Source organism: Papio anubis, chromosome 4 (assembly GCF_008728515.1).
Source record: "Papio anubis isolate 15944 chromosome 4, Panubis1.0, whole genome shotgun sequence".
NCBI lineage: Eukaryota > Metazoa > Chordata > Mammalia > Primates > Cercopithecidae > Papio > Papio anubis.
The window spans coordinates 138,446,032-138,466,013 of record NC_044979.1 but is presented as its reverse complement, the minus strand read 5'-3'; the positions used below and the strand labels follow the sequence as shown (position 1 = coordinate 138,466,013).

Here is a 19,982-nt window from a genome sequence, read left to right as displayed (position 1 = left end):
TGGCCATCAGCAGGGTCCAACATGCCACCCTCCTTGGCCTCCTTCCTCCTGGCCTCTCAGGGTCTGAATTCTACTCCTCAACCCACAGCCTCCAATCCTTGGCTCCAGGGACCTCCTCCCCCAACCTCAGCCACCCTATTCCAAGATCACACCTTAGACCTGCTCTTCTCTTCCTTAAACACTTGGTTCTTCTTTCTTTCTTCCCTTTCTTTCCTTTCCTTTCTTCCTTCCTTCCTTCCCTCCCTCCCTCTTTTCTTCTTTCTTCCTTCCTCTTTCTTTCCTTCTTTCTTTCTTCTTTCTTTCTTTCTTTCTTTCTTTCTTTCTTTCTTTCTTTCTTTCTTTCTTTCTTTCTCTTTTTCTTTCTTTCTCTTTTTCTTTCTTTCTCTTTTCTTTCTTTCTCTCTCTCTTTCTTTCTTCTCTTCTCTCTTCTTCTCCTCCTCCTCCTTCTTCTTCCTTTCTCTCTCTCTTTCTCCCTTCCCTTCCCTTCCTCCCTTCCTCTCTTCCTCCCTCCCTCCCTCCCTTCCTTCCTTCTTTCTTCCTTTTCTTTCCTTTCTTTTCTTTTCTTTTCTTTATTTCTTTTCCCTTTTTTTTGTTGAGACAGGGTCTCATGGTCTCTCTCTGTCACCTAAGCTAAAACGCAGTGGTGCAATCACAGCTCACTATAGCCTTGAACTCCTGGGCTCAAGTGATTCTCCTGCCTCAACCTCCCAAATAGCTGGGACTACGGTTGTGCGCCACCACACCCAGCTAGTTTTTTGTATTTTTAGTAGAGATGATGTTTGGTCATGTTGGCCAGGCTGGTCTCAAATTTCTGACCTCAAGTGATCTGCCTGCCTCGGCCTCCCAGAGGGCCGGGGTTACAGTCATGAGCCACAGCATCTGTCCAACAGTGTCTTAGATATAACACCCAAAGCACAAGCAGAAATAGCTAAAACAGACTTCATCAAAATTTAAAACTGTTGCACATCAAAGGGCACTGTCAAGAGAGTAGAAAGACATCCCACAGAATGGGAGAAAATATTTGCAAATCACATGTCTGAAAGGGTCCAGGCTGGGCATGGTGGGCTCATGCCCGTAATCCCAGCATTTTGGGAAGCCAAGGTGGGAGGATTGGTTGAACCTGGGAGTTCAAGACCAGCCTGGGCAGCTCTCCTAAAAAAAAAAAAAAAAAAAATTAACCAGGTGTGGTGGCTCATGCTTATAGTCCCAGCTACTGGGGAGGCTGAGGTGGGAGAATCACTTAAGCCCGGGAGATTGAGGCTGCAGTGAGCTGTGATGGTACCACTGCACTCCAGCCTGGGTGACCGAGTGAGACCCTATCTCAAAAATAAATAAATAGACAAATAAATTAAAATAAAAATATCTAGTATGTAGAATATATAAAGAACTTCTATAACTCAGCAACAAAAAAAGTGTAACACAATTTTAAAATGGGCAATGAACCTGAACAGATTTCTCCCAAGAAGAGATACAAATGACCAATAAAAACATAAGATGCTCAATATCATTATCCATTAGAGAAATGCAAATCAAAACCCAGATGAAATACCATTTCATACCCACTAAGATTGTTATAGTTTTGGAAAAAAAAAAAACAAAACACAAAACAGAAAATAACAAGTATTGGCAAGGATGTGGAAAAATTGAAACCCTTGTACATCACTGGTGGGAATACAAAATGGTATAACCTTTTTGAAAAGTAATTTGGCAATTCCTCAGAAGGTTAAATATAGAGTTACCATGTGACCCAGTAATTTCACTCCTAGGTATATGCCTAAGAGAATTGAAAACATATATTTATACAAAAACTTGTACACAAATGTTCATAGTTGTATTATCCATAATAGCTAACAGAAATATCTCAAATGTGCATCAACTGATGAATAAACAAAATGTGATCTATCCATAAAATGGAATCTTATCTGGCTATATAAAGGAATGAAGCCAGGTGCAGTGGCTCACACCTGTAATCCTAGGAATTTGGGAGGCTGAGGTGGATGGATCACCTGAGGTCAGGAGTTCGAGACCAGCTTAACCAACGTGGCGAAACCCGTCTCTACTAAAAAGACAAAATTAACCAGACTTGGTGGCTCACGCCTGTAATCTCAACTACTTGGGAGGCTGAGGTGGCAGAATCACTTGAACCCAGGAGGTGGAGGTTGCGGTGAGCCAAGATCGTGCCATTGCACTCCAGTCTGGGCAATAAGAGTGAAAGTCTGTCTCAGAAATAAATAAATAAATAAATAAATAAATAAATAAATAAAGGAATAAAGTCTACAACAAGGATGAACCATGAAAATATTATGCTAAGTGAAAGACACCACACACAAAAGGCTACCTATTGCAGGATTCTATTTATATGAATGTCTGGAACAGGCAAATCCATAGAGACGTGCAATAGTAGCTTCATGGTTGCCAGGGGCTGCATGCAGGAAGAATAAGGAGTGATCACTAATGAATTTCATTTTGTGGTGATTAATATTCTGTTTATAAGTAGTGGTAAAAGGCAGAGCACGGTGGCTCACACCTGTAATCCCAGCACTTTGGAAGGCCGAGGCGGGCGGATCACCTGAGGTCAGGAGTTCGAGACCAGCCTGGCCAACATGGCAGAACCCCATCTCTACTAAAAATACAAATGTTGGCTGGGCATGGTGGCACATGCCTGTAATCCCAGCTACTTAGGAGGCTGAGGCAGGAGAATCGCTTGAACCCAGGAGGCGGAGGTTACAGTGAATCGAGATCACGCCACTGCACTCCAACTTGGGCAATAGAGTGAGCCTGTCTTTAAAAAAAAAAGTGGGTTTTATGGTATGTGAATTGTATCTCAACAAAAAAAAGTTTTTTTTTTTAAGTGTGCACTCTTTTGCCTCTTTTTCCATATAACATAGTACATATGAGCAATCAGCCAAGCTGTTGTGTACATCAATAGTTTATTCTTATTGCCATGTGCTATTCCCATGTATGAGTGCCCTATTATTTATTTATTCAGACAGGGTCTCGCTGTCATCCAGGCTGGAGTGCGGTGGTGTGATCACAGCTCACTGCAGCCTCCAACTCCTGGGCTCAAGTGATCCTCCCACCTCAGCCTCCTGAGTAGCTGGGACTATGGGCGTGCACCACCATGCCAGGCTAATTTTTATTTTATTTTTATTTTTATTTTTTTTGTAGAGATGGGGTCTTGCTATGTTGCTGGACTGGTCTGAAACTCCTGGCGTCAAGCAATCCTCCTGCCTCGGCCTCCCAAAGTTCTGGGACTACAGGTCTGAGCCACTGTGCCCGGCCTCTTTTCAGATCATTATGGCCATTTGAATATTATTCTTGTCATCTACCTTTTTTGGGGTTATAATCTTTCTATTATAGATATGAAGGATTAAAAAAATATATATATCCTGTGGATATGAGATCCTTGTCACGATGTATGTGTTGCCGGTATGTTTCCTGGCCCAGTGCCTTTTTTCTTTCTTAATTGCATCTTTTGGTGACCAGAAGTTTTTAATTTTGATGAAGTCCAATGTATCCACTTTTATGGTGAGAGCTATGTGTGTCCCGTTTAAGAAATCCTTGCCTACCCCCTAAACATCCCTTGAAGCCACCTCTTCCCTTCTGACGTCTTCGCCTCTAGCCAGCTCTTTGAGGCCAGTTTTCTCCCGTGCTTCTCCGTTCTCCTCCCACCGATGTCCCCACCCCACTTTTTGCCCCCTCCTCTGCCTCCCTCACTGCAGTCAGCAGCATCTTCCTGCCCAGGGACAGTCCTGGCTCTTCTGAGAATCCCTGGGACCAGCACAGCCTCTGGCACGCACTAGGTGCTTAATAAAAGCTCCATAAATGAAGGCAATATCCTGTGGCTTAGCTGGGAATCGTTAAAACTGTCAATTAGCTCTAAACACCAGCTCCTCGGGAACATTTGAGCAGAGCCAGAGAAACAAAAAAGTTTTGGAAAAACCAACAAGATAGGAATGTTTCGTTTTCTCCCTCACTGGAGCATTTACCGCACAAACTCAGACCTCGTTAGCATTATTTATTCTTGCTTTGTCCCCAACCATAGACAAGGGAACACTTTTTCCTGTGCCCGCCGGCTGCAAGAGCTCCCTGTCACACCCTGCAACAGTGTTTGCTGCCCCTGAAGGCCAGGGAGACTCGTGATCCCCTAATCCTTCTCTTCACCGTGAGTGATGACGTAGCACAGGTTTCTGTAGTCCAGGTTGCCGCACACATCTGGGGGGAACGCTGCAAACATCTGCTTGACCTGGGAAGGAGCAGAAAGTCAGCCTGCACCAGGCCAGGTGGCAGCCAGAGCAGAGAATCCGCTGTGATCCACCAAAATCCCAATTTACCTCCTCCTCACTGAAGCGGTCTGCCTGGGTCATAAGTTTTTCTTTGATGCTGTTCAAGGGAGAGACACAGTCATGTTCAGGGAAAGGGATATCCAGCTTGAACATGCAGACCCCAGGGGTGATGAGGGGCAAGTGGGGGCAGGGGGATGTCCTGGCTCAGGAGGCCAGGCTACTCCAATGGCCCAGTAGCCTCTGAACCTCGGTTTCCTCCTCCATGAAGTGGGCTTTCCTCCCAGCATCAGGTAGGGACCAAAAGAAATGACCTGGGGACCCCAACATGGGGGCCACTCTGAACCTCAGTTTCTTTTTCTATATAAAGTGGGCTTTCCTCCCAGCATCAAGTGGGGACCAAATGGAATGACCTGGGGACTCCAACATGGGGGCTACTCTGATTTCCCATCGTGCAGTATAACTAAGCTCTGTATCATTGAGGGGAGACACCTCAGGTCCCCCACCGCAGAGCCTCTTTTGCCTGATTCTGGACACACTGTTTTCTCCAGCTTGTGATGTTCACTGACATCTGCAAAGCGCTTTAGAGATGACAAGATGCTTGGGCTCTGCCAAGGGTATAGGAAGGCCTGTCCAGGTCTGTGTCCTCTTGGGCCTGCAAGGGACTGGTGCCCCTTCAAGTTTGGAGGGTCCTGCAGGGTTCTTAAGGGAGCTCAGTGGGCAGGGATGGTGTCAGACAGCTGAGCGGGGCCTCGTCCACCCACTCTGGCACCAGCTGCGGCAGACCTCGCTAAGGACCAATGCACATTTTCCATTATTTATGTTTCTGTGGGCCAGTCACAGTTTCCAGCTCTCCAGGCTGGGGACTTTTCACAGACTCTGTTTCAACCAGAGCCTCCGTCGTGGCCCGTCTGGCCTGCCTGGCCTGCAGCTACAGATCCAGGTCCCATATCCCAAGGCAGTGTCTTCAGTTCCCAAATTAGGGCCCCAAAGGGTCTTTCCAGCCTTGTCCTTGAGAGCGAAGGTGGTTGACAGTAGAGGGAGGGCTCGGGGTCACTCCAGGGATGCCTCTGACGCTTCCCCAGGTCCCCAGGATGGAGGTAGGAGCCACAGACCCCGAGGGAGGGGTGAAGGGGAGGACTGTGGCCTGGAGCAACCCTCAGCATCCCCTCCCCATCCCAGGGGAGTATGTGACTCAGGGTCTTGGAGTTGAGAACGTGTGAAACAGGACAGACCCTCTCCACCTCCACCCCTGCCGCATCTGCCCTCTCCCCCCCTCCACCTCCATATGTGAGAATCTCAAAACTAGCAAAACTTGCCTCAAAACCTGAAGGCCGGCAGCATTACAGTAATTGATCAGGAAGCCTGGGCCTGGGGAGGAATCTCACCTGCCCCAGGCCACCCTCAGGTCCAGCAAGGTTCTGAAGGGACTGCCTGGGCACAGCTCAGAGGTCAGCCCTAAATCCTGGGTCCTGGGAAGGCTGCCACTCCCCCGCCCACTCCCGCCTGCAATCCTTGGCTCTTTGCTCTCGTGTTGTCACTGGGTGGGGCACCCCTACCCTCACGATGGCAGCCCCAGTGCCTGCCGGACAGCTGCCTGCAGCCACTTCCCCTTCATACATTCCAAGTGAGCCGGTCACCTTCCCCAGTCCTTACTGCCCTCTTGCCCAAGGCAGTGCTGGCTACGATCTGGCTCAGTCCTCTCCGCAGACCCCGGATCCTATGGGCACTGGTCCCTGGCTCTTTGCTTATCTGTCTGCCCGACTCCGTCTCGACGGCCATGACCCGCCTGGGAGCTGCAACCCTCTCCTCTCCTTCTCCAGGCTGGCCTCCATGGTGTCCTTCCCTAACTCCTCCTCAGGTTCTCCCACACTCCCAGGGCAGACAGAGAGTCCAGGGGCTAGGGTGTGAGCCTCTCCAACAGGCCCCACCTGCCACTCTGTGCTCAGTCTCCCCTATACCACCTCCACCCACACCCTCCAACTGCAGCCAACTCCAAACAAACACGCACACGCCAAGCCCTGGCCCTCCGAGCTCTCTGTTCTCTCATCTAGAATGCTGTTCCCGCCCTAGCCTGGGCAACCCGTAGTCATCCTTCAAGGCCCGCCTTTGCCCCCACACCCACCCCACTAGGAAACTCTCTTGGAGTGACCCACCACTTGTTTTTTTTTTTTTTTTGAGACAGAGTTTCACTCTGCACACCCAGGCTGGAGTGCAATGGCGCGATCTTGGCTCACTGCAACCTCCACCTCCTGGGTTTAAGCGATTTTCCTGCCTCAGCTACTAGAGTAGCTGGGATTACAGGCGCGCACCACCATGCCTGGCTAATTTTTTTTTTTTTTTTTTTACTTTTCAGTAGAGACGGGGTTTTGCTGTGTTGGCCAGGGTGGTCTAGAACTCCTGGTCTCAAGTGATCTGCCCACCTCGGCTTCCCAAAGTGTTGGGATTACAGGCGTGAGCCACCGCGCCCAGCCTGACCCACCACTTCTTATCCATTTCTACTTCCATGCACACACAGAGAAGGGGACACCAAGACCCAGAGAGGGGAAGGGACATCAAGCGATATCACTGGGCTGGATCCCCAGCTCCTGGCTTTTGGGAGAGGAGACTGGGCTGCCACCCATCCTGACCCCAGCCCGGAGCTGGCTTATTCCCCTGAGCCTTTGCAGGCAGGAAAACCCAAGGCAGTCAGGGGGAAACTTACACATCGGCCTTGACGAAACCTTTTCCTTCAGTGTCGAACACTTTGAAGGCGTGGAGAATGGTCTCCTCTGGGTCCGTGCCTATAAGCAGCACATATGGGGCAGAGAGAGAGGCAGGTGGAGAGGGTCCCACAGAAACAGGCACCAGGCTGGGCAGGGGCTGAGGATGGGGGCAAGTCCCACGGCCCCTGCACAGAGGCACAGCTCTGGGGAACTTCTTCCCCAACTTCCACTGCACAGCGAGGGCCGAGCTCACTTGAAGCAAGAGCAAGGAGGGAAACAGGTCATTGTAATCATAGACAAGGGCACCGCATATATATTTTTGTGAACAACGTGTGCAACTGTACATGGAGACCCTGATTGAGCATTTACTTTGTGCTTAACCCTTCCCTGTTTTACAGATGGAAAAGCTGAGACCCAGAGAAGTTAAGTGACTTGTCCAGGGTCTCACAGCTGAGTCTGCTGCATGACCCGTGAAGGAGGGGGGCATGACTCTGGGGCTCACGCGTTACCCAGGCTGTGCACAAGACGTCGTGGGTGAAAGAAAAAGAGTTCTGTACATGGACGCCAAAAGGCTGGGGCTTGGGCAGTGGCATTGGAGGGGTCTGAGAGATTGTCCCGGCCAGAAGTGGGGTTAGGTGGGCCCACGGGCCAAGGGAGGGGGTTCGGGGGGCAGAAGCGAAGCCAGAGAAGTTCTGCTTTTATCACGTTCACAGCATAGTCTTGGGGAGAGATGTCATTAGAAGAAACGAATCTGATACCCACAATGGGATTGAATGTGCAGCCCCCGCATTGCACCAGTGGGAAACAGAAGCCCACAGAGAGGAAGGGTCTTGCCCAAGGCTTCACAGGCTGCGTGAATGACAGCAGGTGACCTGGCCACCCTTGCCTGGTGCTCTTTCCCCCTCTGTCACCGTGTCCCCCTTGTTCACTGTGGACGCGAGGGTGCCCCCTTCCTTTCTTCAGTGCTCAACCGTGTCATTGGTGAAAGGGGACAGAGATGGTGCTTGACACCCACCTCACAGGAGCAGCTAAGATAACATACCATTCATGGTAAGGTTTTAACAAACGTGTATCCATCAGGGCTGCAAACAAATCTGAGTGCTCTATGCCTGCAGCTTTAAGATTTTATCCCCTGGAGCTCTCAGAGCACCCATGGAGTAGATGTGGTCGTTTTAGTTTATCAGAGAGAAAACAGGCTGAGAGAGGTTTCATTACATGCCCAAAGCCCACTGATAAGAGAAAGGACGATTGAAACCCACCTCTGTGGACTCCAGAGTCCCCTGCTCCTTCTGCCACCCTGTGCTCCTGCCAGTCAGATTGGGTCAGGCAGGGCCATGTGCCTCCCCCATCAGACTAGGTCAGGGCCATTTGTTCCTCCACCATCACACTAGGTCAGGACCATCTGTGCCTCCCCCATTAGACTGGGTCAGTGCCATCTGTTCCTCCTCCATCAGACTGGGTCAGGGCCATCTGTGCTTCCTCCATCAGATTATATCAGGGCCTTATCTATGCCTCCCCATCAGATGGGATCAGGGTCATCTGTGCTTCTCCCATCAAACTGGATCAGGGTCATCTGTGCCTCCCCCATCAGACTGGATCAGGATCATCTGTGCCTTCCCCATCATACTGGCTCAGGGCCATCTGTGCCTCCCCCATCAGACTGGGTCAGGGCCATCTGTGCCTTTCCCCTCAGATTCGATCAGGGCCTCATCTGTTTCTCTACCACTAGACAGGGTCAGGGTCAGCTCTACCTCTCCCATCAAACTGGATCAGGATCATCTGTGCCTCCCCCATCATACTGGCTCAGGGCCATCTGTGCCTCCCCCATCAGACTGGGTCAGGGCCATCAGTGCCTTTCCCCTCAGATTAGGGCCTCATCTGTTCCTCTCCCATTACACAGGGTCAGGGCCATCTGTGCCTCTTCCATCAGACTGAGTCAGAGCCATCTGTGCCTCTCCCATCGGATTAGATCAGGGCCTCATTTGTTCCTCCACCATTAAACTAAGTCAGGGCCATCTGTTCCTCCCCCATGAGACCAGATCAAGCCCATCTGTGCCTCTTCCATCAGACTGGGTCAGGGCCATGTGTGCCTCCCACATCAGACTAAGAACTAGCCAGGAGTGGGGCAGTGTCTGAGTCTCCAGGCATCTCTGAAACTGGCACAGAGTGAAAAAGCCTGGCACATGCTGGCCTCACTGGCCTGGGAACTTCTAGAGGGCAGAGCCATGGACTGCCTCTGGGCAGAGTGGCAGGAAGTTCGTGTGCCCAGCAGAGAGGCTCAGCCCAGAGCACAGCAGGGGCAGGGTTCCAGGCTCTCACAGCCTGTCCAAGCAGGCAGGGGTTGGGGGGTGCCTCCAAGCGGGTGAGGGTTGAGTGACCAGAGGCACCCACGTGGGATTTGCTTCCGAGGCCACAGCCTCCCAGGTTTCACTGATTAGTTGAAAATTCCCAGCGTCTTTGAAGAGGCCTCACTGCTTGGGCAGGTTTGTGGCCGGCTCCAGCCTGTCCCCCTGCGGACCATGCACATGGACTTAGCTCAGGCTCTCAGGCTCTCAGGCACCCAGCACAGCCCTGCCACTCCCTATTGCCATGGCTGGCAGTCCTCCCTTCCCTCCTCCACAGAGAAAACCTCTGTTCCTGAGACTGCAAACCTCATAAAATCTGCTACAGAGTGGCTACCTCCCCCCATCATCGTTGGGAATCTCATGACACAGTCTCCTCTTCCCAATTAGTGGGGTGAGGTGGCGCCCGCCCCAGCCCCCTGCCCTCCCGGCTCCTGTCCCCTCCCACGGGCCTCTCACGCAGTCTGGCCACGTCTGCACAACAGGCTCAGCCGGAGCCCCAGTCCCGGCGCCCCTGCAAAAATGAGAAAAAGCTGCAGCCCTGCAGCCCACACCAGGCCCTGGGTCACAGCTTCAGCTCAACCATGGACCAACACAAGCTTTGTCTCCATCTTCCCATCTGCGAAACAGGTTTGGGGCCCACCGTGAGCTGACAGAGTCCCCTCCCCTTCCCCTGAGCACTCCTGGAGGCCTCTCTAAACTCCTGCTCTGGCAGCAGGGCCCCTGGCCCACGTCCAGCACCAGGGGTGGCAGGTGCTCACCGCCTCACCTCCTGGGCTGGGCCCTGGGCCGTCCACTCTGGCAGAACCAGAGGCCACTTCCCCAGGCCCTCCCGCCGGCCTTTAACAGGCCTCCTTCAGTGACGTTCCTCTGGATAAAAGAATCAGGCCTGTCTGCTTCCTTTGAAGTTGCTGGCTAGAGTCACGCATATCTTTCCCACAGAGCATTCTTCTCTCCCGGCCTCCTGGGTTTCTGAGCTCTTCCAGGAGGCAGACATGGTCCTGGAAATAGGCCCCGACAAGCTGCCCGGAGGTGGGCCCAGTGATGCTCCTGATTCAGCTAGACAGCCCCACGTTCAAAGCCTGCTCCGGATGAGCCTGCTCTCCCCAGCCCTGGGTTTCCTCATCTCTCACACCCAGGCTGATGGCTGCCTTCCTTCTGGCTCTAAATCTGCCAGGACACGGTGCGTGGAGGCTGCTCTACCCCCCAGCAGGTCACAACCCATGAGACTACTGATTTTTCACCCCATCAAACCTGTGATATCAGGTCGGATCACCCTGTGGTGGACTGAATGGTGGCCCCTAAAAAGGTATATCCACCAGAAGCCGGGTGCGGTGGCTCACACCTGTAATCCCAGCACTTTGGGAGGCCAAGGTGGGTGGATCACGAGGTCAGGAGATTGAGACCTTACTGGCTAACACAGTGAAACTCCGTCTCCACTAAAAATACAGAAAAATTAGCCGGGCGTGGTGGTGGGCACCTGTCCCAGTTACTTGGGAGTCTGAGGCAGGAGAATGGCATGAACCCGGGAGGCAGAGCTTGCAGTGAGCCAAGATTACGTCACTGCACTCCAGCCTGGGTGACAGAGCGAGACTCCGTCTCAAAAAAAAAAAAAAAGAAAGAAAAGAAAAAGATATGTCCACCAGAGCCTGCAAATGTCACCTTATTTGGAACAAAGGACTTTGCAGATGCAAGTTAAGCATCCTGAGATGCAGAGATCATCTTAGATTATCCAGGTAGGACCTAAATCCAACGGCAGGTAGAGTCCGGGCGCTGGGGCTCATGCCTGTAATCCCAGCAGTTTGGGAGGCCAATATGGGCAGATCACTTGAGGTCAGGAGTTCGAGACCAGCCTGGCCAATGTGGTGAGACCCCGTCTCTACTAAAAATACAAAAAAAAAAAAAAATTAGCCAGGCAAGGTGGCGGGCGCCTGTAATCCCAGCTTCTTGGGAGGCTGAAGCATGAGAATCGCTTGAACCTTGGAGGTGGAGGTTGCCGTGAGCTGAGATTGCGCCATTGCACTCCAGCCTGGGCAACAGAGTGAGACTCCGTCTCAAAAACAAAACAAAATGAAACAAAGAGGCAGGTGGAGGGAGGTTAGATAGAAGAGGACGGGACCATTGACAACGAAGCAGAGACGAGAGAGGTAAAGCCACCAGAAGCTGGGGAGGCAAGGAATGGATTCTCCCCAAATCCTCTGCCAGATTTTGCACTTCTAGTCTCCAGGACTGTGAGAGAATACATGTCTGTTGTTTCGAGCCACCCGGTTTCACAGAATTTGTTACAGCGGGCTCAGGAAACTATTATAAGCCCATTTTACAGACCAAAAAACTGAGGCCAGAAAGCAGATAAATCTGTGCAAGGTCAACCTAGGAGTCAATGGGAAGCCAGGGCCTGACCCTAGGCCTAGCCAAGGCAGGGGGTCCAAGGGAGGAGGCCTGGCAGGGGCAGCCTGAGGGTGGGGGGCTGACAGTGCCCACCTCCCAGGGACCACTGCCCCAGCTGGCTCTTCCTTTTTTTTTTTTTTTGAGATGGAGTCTGGCTCTGTTACCAGGCTGGAGTACAGTGGCCCAATCTCGACTCACTGCAACCTCTGCCTCCCGGGTTCAAGCAATTCTCCTGCCTCAGCCTCCCAAGCAGCTGGGATTACAGGCACCCACTACCATGTCCAGTTAATTTTTGTATTTTTAGTAGAGGCAGGGTTTCACCATGTTGGTCAGGCTGGTCTCGAACTCCTGACCTCAGGTGACCCACCCACCTCGGCCTCCCAGAGTGCTGGGATTACAGGCATGAGCCACCACGCCCAGCCTTGGCCCTTCCTTCTAACCATGGAACTCTCAAGCTCCAGGACGTCCCTATGGGAGAGCTCCCCTGGGGCCAGGACAGAAAGAGGACACAGATGGCCCCAACCCTCCTCCCCACGCCTAATGCTGTGTCTCGGGCGGGTACAGTGGTTAGAGCCAGGGTTTGGAATTGAGGTTCCATCCCGGCCACTTTTTGCTGGGGCATCTGGGGCAGGGTTCGTGACTCCTCTGGGTCTGAGTCTCTTCATTTGTGAATGAGGCTCCCTGATCCTTCCTCCGGGGGCTCCAGTGGCCACAGAAAAAGACAAGGGGAGTAACTCGCTCTGCATGGGGGTCGACCACAGCATCTTTTGGAAACACCTTCCCTCCAGCATCCTCTGCCTGTCCCCCCAGCCCCATGTGCAGAGCGGGCAAAAGGAGCCCACAGGTAGGAAGGTAGGGAAGCAGCATGGCTGGGGGCAGTGGGATGGGGAGCATTGTCCTGATGGTGGGCGAAGGGGTTAAAGGCAAGGTTTAGTTGTTGTTGTTGAGACAGGGTCTTGCTCTGTCACCCAGGCTGGAGTGCAGTGGTGTGATCTCGGCTCACTGCAACCTTCACCTGCCAGGGTCAAGCGATCCTCCCACCTCAGCCTCCAAAATAGCTGGAACTACAGGTATGTGTCACCATGCCTGGCTAATTTTTGTATTAGTAGAGATGAAGTTTCATTATATCACCCAGGCTGGTCTCAAACTCCTGGACTCAAGCAAACCGCCCGCCTCAGCCTCCCAAAGTGCTGGGATTACAGGCGTGAGCCACCATGCCTGGCCAAAGCAGGAGTCTTTACGGTTACCCCAGTCTGTGGTGAAGAGAGGGAAACTGAGGCAGGGCCCCTGAAGGTGCGTGCACCCGGGGGCTGGTGTCTGGGGCCACATCATGCTCCCACCTGTGGTGTGTGTGTGTCAGGCCCCCCACTTCCCACACACATCCCCCTGCCATTCCCCGCCGTCCCCCAGGACTCCAAGAGCCTGGCTCACCCTTCAGCTTCTCCCCAAACATAGTCAGGAACACCGTGAAGTTGATGGGTCCAGGGGCCTCCTTCACCATGGCCTCCAGTTCCTCGTTCTTGACATTGATGCGGCCTGTGGGAGGTGAGAGGTGGGGCCGCCCGGGAAGATAAAAGAGAACAGAGCTTGGGCCTTGGAGGGTCCCACAGAGCCTCCCCACTCCGCCGTCCCACATGTCCCCCACTCAGCCCTAAGGCCCTGCCCCCTCGTTGGGGGACTCTTTGGGGGACATTTGGGCCACAGTCAGTTTCTGGCTACCCCCAGCCTCATGAGATGGGGAGCAAGTCACTCTCATCCCCATTTTACAGGTGAAGAAACTGAGGCCCAAGAAGCTGCAGCTGAGGTGCACAGGGGCTGCAGGTTCAGGATTCCTGTGCCCCAGGAGGGGATCAGTGGATGCCTGGATGCTGGGATTCCCCGTGGTTCCAGGGGACACTCAGATTCCCAGGGGCTCAGGGCCTGGTTACGTCCGTTCCGCCACCTAAACCCCGCATAGGCAACTTCAGGCTCTTCCCTGGGGCCTTAGAGGGGGCAGAAACCTTAACCTGGGAGTTGGGTCTTTCCCTCCGACTCAGCTTCTCCCCTGCTCTCCTGGCCCCTGCCCACACCCAGGGCCACCTACACCAGGCCCAGGCCCATGCTGCTACTCCTGTCCCTGGAGTGTCCTCCCCTTCCCTGGCCGAGTCCTTCTCCAACCCCCCAGGAAGGTCTCCTGACTTTCCAGGCAGCGGCTGTGCTTCCCCTGCGCTCCCCAGCACAGGAGCCTCTCACGCCCACTGCGAACACTGCCCCGCTGGCCCCAGCTGCCCACTCTCTCCGGATGGCCCGGCCCTAAGCTCCCCCGGCTGCTGGCTCACCCACCCAGTGCGGCAAAGGTGTCCCTCAAGTCCTCTTTGTCGATGAAGCCATCGCGGTTCTGGTCCATGATGGTGAAAGCCTGGCAGAGACACAGGTGCTGAGTGGCCACCCACCCTTCCAGTCCCCGGCAAGGACCATCCTCCTGCTGACTGCTGCCCAAGGAGCCTCAGGGCAGGTCCCTCTGGTAGCCCAGCTGGGATGTGCTCCATCCCCAACCCCTCATTTCAGGCTCACAGCAACTCCAGTTTACAGAGAGGGAAACTGAGGTGCAGAGAGAGAAAAAAGCCTGGCCCCAGGTCACACAGCAAGCACAGGGTCAGGTACAGAGAGAGGAAGAGGCTGCCCAAGGGCAACAGGTCACACACCCAGGCTCTGGGCCATGGCCATGGTGTCCTGAAAAAATAATGTCATTGGCCAGGCATGGTGGCTCATGCCTGCAATCCCAGCACTTTGGTAGGCAGAGGCAGGAGGATTGCTTGAGGCCAGGAGTTTGAGACAAGCCTGGGCAAAATAATGAGACCCTGTCTCTACAAAATATTAAAAAGTTAGCCAGGCATAATGATGTATGCCTGTAGTTTCAGCTACTCAGGAGACTGAGGTGGGGATCGCTTGAGCCCAGGAATTTGAGGTTTCAGTGAGCACTGACTGCAATACTGCACTCCAGCCTGGGTAATAGAGCAAGACCCTGTCTCAAACAAACAAACAAACAAACAAACAAACAAAAAACTATGATCATGTAAAAATGTAGTAATGGACTGAGCGCGGTGGCTCACGTCTGTAATCCCAGCACTTTGGGAGGCTGAGGCAGGTGGATCACCTGAGGTCAGGAGTTCCAGACCAGCCTGGCCAACATGGCAAAACCCTGTCTCTACTAAAAATTCAAAAAATTAGCCGGGCATGGTGGTGCGTGTCTGTAATCCCAGCATCCCAGCTACTTGGGAGGCTGAGGCAGGAGAATTGCTTGAACCCGTGAGGTGGAGGTTGCAATGAGTGGAGATCACGCTATTGCACTCCAGCCTGGGCGACAGAGCCAGACTCTGTCAAACAAACAAAATAATAATAATAATAGTAATAATGACATCTTCAGCCCCCCGAGACTGAGGACTGAGCCTCTGCCCAGCTCCTTGAGCAACTGGCATGCATTCCAAGAATCCTCACCACAGCCCCATGGGACAGCAGACCGACCTCTTTAAACTCCTGGATCTGGGACTGATCAAACATGGAGAAGACGTTGGAGCTGGCAGTGCCTTCTGCTCTTTTCCGAGCTCTTCTCGGTGCCTGTGAGGTACCAGACAACGCCTTGCAGCGGCCCCTGCCTCGAGGGTCAGCCCCCACCCCCTGTCTCACCTCCCAGGGCATTGCAGTCCAAAATGACTCTGCCCTCCCCGGTGCCCACAGCAGACAGACAAGGCTCCCCCTGAAGCCTTGCAGGTAATCAGGACGTTCTCCCAGCCCATGACAAGAAGCCTGCATGGCGTGCACCCCCACAGAGCTGGACAGCTGCTTCCTGGCCCTGTCCTCCGGGCTCCGGAAGGTGGGCGGCCAGCGCCTGCACTGCAGAGCAGAGGCGGGCATCTCTTCCTTCAGCCTCCCCATCTCCACCCCAGCATCCTCCACTACAGCTGGAATCTGACCTTATCACCACCTGCTAAAAACCTTCTTCGTGTTCTCAAGAGAACAACTGAGCTCTTAGCCCCCCTGACGGGATCTGCCTCTTGCCCCCTCCCGGAGCTGCTACTCCCTCTCACCCAGGCCCTCTGCTGTGTGCCACAGCTGCCTTCCCTCCCGGCGTTTGCCCCTGCCTGGAATGCCTTGCTCTGTTGGAATTCCCTGCTTGGAATGCCTTCCCTGTAGAATCTATGTAGAGACTCCTACCCATCCTGTAGGCTCAGCTCCCTGTCACCTCCTCCGAGAAGCCTTCTCCGACCCCAGGCCATTCTCCCCTCCCCGCTCCACTGTGAACTGTCACCCCCACAGCACGTATCACACTGTCCTGACGTATCTCTGTGCGTCTGTCTCCTCGACTAAGTGGACATCTCAGGGGTAAAACTCACTTTGCCCCATCTCTGGTCTCTCCTGTCCCCACCCTGAACCTGGTTCAAAGTGGGGATCAGCCAATGCTTGGAAATAGCTGCCCAGAACTCAGGGCCAACCTACACAGCAGGCAAAGCAGGAGGCCACCCACGTTGAGTAGTTAGATGGTCTCCGGCCAGCCTTCCTGCCTCTGTGATGTCATGGTGTCTGGAAGTCCACTATTGGGCACTTCCTGAATGCCCTAGGTCCCCAAGACCCCCGAGGGTCCTGTCCCTCGGCAGCCATCCTTACAACCCCCAGGGGCGCTGTGAGCCCCAGAATGGGCTCTTGATGGGGGAAAAGAATTGCTGGATTCCAGAGGGGGAGGTGGACGGGATGGCACAGACATGGGCTCCCACCGCCAGCTCCTGTCTCCATCACAACCTGTACCACCCTCTCCTGCCAAGCCCTTGTCTACCCGCCCCCACCAGAGCAGAGGATTCCCCTCATCCCCTGCTCCCCACCCCCCAACGCCTGTGTGGTCTCCCCCGCCCCCAGTTCACTGCTGTCCCCACCCCTGCCCAGGAGCCCTCGACTGACGGGGGCAGAAGTGCCGGCTGACTTATAATTAGCTTTTACTGGGTGCCTTGTCTCTACTAATCCTTTGAAAGGGGGCTGCCAGGGCGGCCGGGAACGTTATGATGCTGTAAAACCTCTGTAATATTTATAAATCCTTTCAGACATCATAAAGAAAAGAACTTCCCCACAGAGTTCGTCTCACATAATTACATATACATTTCCTCCGATTAATAAAAAATGATCACTTCTGTCTGTGGGAGGTTCTGCCCTTTCTCTGGCAGACCTGGCCATGGCCTTGGCGTCCTCAGTCCCTGCCCCCCAAGCTCCCAGGCTCTCATGATCCCCCTGGCTACACCCCCACCCTACAGTGTCCCAGAGCTCCACGACGGAGGGAGAGGTCATTTTCTCTACTGCGCAAGAGAGTCCTAAACCCTCGGGTCTTTGCAGCTCAGCTGTCTTGAAAATTCCTTTTGAGAACGGCCCCTATAAAATACAATTCCCCAGAGAGGAACATCTCAGGGAAGAAGGGGGTCACCCGCATCCGGGTTCAAAGCCTGGCGTGGCTGCTCCCAGCCTCTGTGATGTTAAGAAATTCACTTGTCTTATCTGAGCCTGTTTCCCCATTTGTAAAACCAAGAACATGTCGACCTCAACGCATCAGGACATGTATTAGACACATGCGGACCTCCAGGCAGGCCCATGCCCAGTCCTGGGGACCCAGGGCTGAATCAGGCCCCATCTTGGTCCCCAAGAAGCTCACAGTCCCGCTGGAGACAGGCAATCCATATAGGCCCTCAGGCAGTCAGGAGGTGACAAGCTGAGACTGACAGCCGAGTCAGAGCTCTGGGCCGAAAGGGACTAACTAATGAGGCAGGTGAGACGCAGGTACAGGGGGACTGCCAGATTGATACCCCGCAGGGAGTCCCCAGAGGCAGGAGCCCAGGGCAAGTCCCACGTCACATGAGGTGCACAGGCAAAGGTGAGCAGGAGGACCTCGGAGCTCCAGAGGTGCCATGCTGTCGCGAACACTGACCCCCGGCCCTCCCAGGGGACCCGTGCCCTCAGAGCCACTGCCCCTGTGAAGCCCCCAGGCCCTGCCCACCCCGTCTCTCGCCACCCTCCTCTTCCTCATTCTCCAGCAGTCCCCACCAAGTTCAGGAATGCAGAGACTCAAATCAGGACCCACGTGGAGAGGAGTCCCAGGTGGGGCAGGTCCAGGCACGGCATCAAGAGGGAAGAGGAGGTCAGACCAGGGACAACATGAGATCAAGGTCAGGAAGGTCAGTGAGAGCCAGGGTGAATTCAGGCAGGAGGTGAAGGTCAGAATCACACACGGAGTCAAGGTCACAGAATGAGGTCAAAGTTGAGAAATGAGGCTGGGCGCAGAGGCTCACGCCTGTAATCTCAGCACTTTGGGAGGCTGAGGCGGGTGGATCACTTGAAGTCAGGAGTTCAGACCAACCTGGACAACATGGTGAAACCCCATCTCTACTAAAAATACAAAAAAAAAAAAAAAAATAGCCGGGTGTGGTGGTGGGCACCTGTAATCCCAGCTACTCAGGAGGCTGAGGCAGGAAACTCACCTGAAGCCAGGAGGCGGAGGTTGCAGTGAGCCGAGATCAAGCCACTGCACTCCATCCTGGGCGACAGAGTGAGATTCTGTCTGAAAAAGAAAAGGAGTTGTGGATAAGGTCAGGGTCATGGTCAGGGTCAGGGGTGGGAGGGAGGAGACCGCAGTGCTGAAGCCAAAGACACAACAGCCACAGGCCTGAGCTCCCCAGGGAGGAGGTGGAGGTGAAAGGAAGGTGGCCGTGGCAGAGGCAGAACAACCCCAGCCTACCATGGTCTGGAGAGCTCCCTGGAGCTGCAGCTGGCCTGGGGATCGCTCAGAGATGGCCCTTAAATAGTGGTCCTCCCAAGGCCCCTGGCATGCACCAGGCTCAGTATGGAAGGTGATCCAGGACAGGATAGGGGCCTCCCTGCCAGGCACCTGCCTTGGGCCATTCAGAGTGGGTGGGGTTGGGGGGAATCCGTGGGTAAAAACCACGGACACAGGGACTGCCTAAGCCTCCAGGATCTCCGAGAGCCCTGGGCCAACTGTTTTCTCCAGAGCCAAGGGACCAAGGCCCAGGAAGGGGCATTTGGCCAAGGACAGAGAGTAAGTTGAGGCCGGCAACCCCAATGGGAAGATTTGGCCTTGAGTCGTCAGGGAGTGTTGCCCAGGGTGGGGTCAGCCATGCCGGCTGGGACCCACTCAGACTGCAGTGTGGCCGGACCTCTGGAAACGTGGGACTCTGGGTGGGACATCACCCTCTAGGAGGCTCAGTGGTCTCATAGGAATGGGAGGGTGTGACACCCCCCGGTCTGCTTGTGGAGAGGGTTTCTGCACCAACCTGGCCCTCAGGGTCTCCTTCTCCCAATATGCCTATTATCAGGACCCCCATTATGCACCCCCAGGCCAGGGGACCCCCTCAGAGCACTGAAATGCTCAATGAACAGAGAAAGCAAAGAGACAAATAAAAGAAAAATGGGATGGGCGTGGTGGCTCACGTCTGTAATCCCAGAGCTTTCGGAGGCCAAGGTGGAAGGATCGCTTGAGGCCAGGAGTTCAAGACCAGCCTGGGCAACATAGTGAGACCCCCATCTCTACAAAATATAAAAAACAGTAGCCGAGCATGGTGGTGTGTTCTTGTAGTCCCAGCTACTCAGGAGGCTGAGGCAGGAGGATTGCTTGAGTCCAGAAGTTTGAGGCTGCAGTGATCTATGATTGTGCCACTGCACTCCAGCCTGGGCAACAGAGTGAGATACTGTCTCTTAATAAAAAGGAAAAAAGAAAAATGGAGGTGACCCTGATGAGGAAGAACTGAAAAATGAGACCTCCATTCCACCCTGGCTTCACACACACACATCCATCCCCACCCGGCCTGGCCCCACCCAAGAATTCTCTAGTACATCTGCCAAACAGAGCCCGCACCTGCCCTGGAAAGCCTCTCCTGTGTCTAGTGCAGCCCCAGCAGCCCCAGCTCGACCTCAGAGGCTGCCACTGTCCATCTGGGGCCCGCCACATCTGATCAGCTGCCAGGGCCGGCAGTGCTGGGTTCAGGCAGTGAGCCCACGGGTCCCCAGGGGCTGAAGAGCTTAACTGTCCCTGGAGCTTGCCTCAGGCCTTCAGGCCCGGGTACAGCTGATCCCCTGCCTTGGGGGAAGGGAATATCATCATCATAATAAGAAGAGCAGCTACTATACAACACAGAAGGTCAGGCCATGTCTTAAAACACGTATCCTCACATTCAGTCCATACCCCATTTTCCAGATGAGGAAACTGAGGCACACATGGGTTAAGTCACTCACCC

At 53.8% G+C, this 19,982-nt stretch overlaps 1 protein-coding gene across 3 annotated transcripts; it reads right to left on the bottom strand.

Annotated features, from left to right (window-relative positions):
* Positions 1-4,003: 4,003 nt before the first annotated feature.
* Positions 4,004-18,668, bottom strand: MYL10 (myosin light chain 10). 3 transcript variants are annotated; one of them, XM_009202763.2, is made up of 7 exons: positions 18,470-18,488; positions 15,223-15,315; positions 14,041-14,116; positions 13,150-13,254; positions 6,988-7,066; positions 4,335-4,383; positions 4,004-4,246 (listed from the first exon to the last, which is right to left on the bottom strand). In XM_009202763.2, the coding sequence occupies exons 1-7, from the start codon at positions 18,470-18,472 to the stop codon at positions 4,148-4,150; spliced, it is 504 nt and encodes a 167-aa protein (XP_009201027.1). In that variant the 5' UTR covers positions 18,473-18,488; the 3' UTR covers positions 4,004-4,147. The 3 variants fall into 3 exon arrangements, with proteins under 3 accessions (XP_009201027.1, XP_009201026.1, XP_009201028.1); XM_009202762.3 differs by lacking the exon at positions 4,335-4,383 and having other exon boundaries at positions 18,470-18,668; XM_009202764.3 differs by lacking the exons at positions 4,335-4,383; positions 18,470-18,488 and adding an exon at positions 16,092-16,264.
* Between the last annotated feature and the right edge of the window lie 1,314 nt (positions 18,669-19,982).

Coding starts and splice junctions, on each gene's coding strand:
- MYL10 (XM_009202762.3), bottom strand. Junction 14,117..15,222: donor AGATCCAGGAGTTTAAAGAG/GTCGGTCTGCTG, acceptor TGTCTCTGCCAG/GCTTTCACCATCATGGACCA. Junction 4,247..6,987: donor GGTTTCGTCAAGGCCGATGT/GTAAGTTTCCCC, acceptor GCTCCTTCCCAG/GTCAAGCAGATGTTTGCAGC.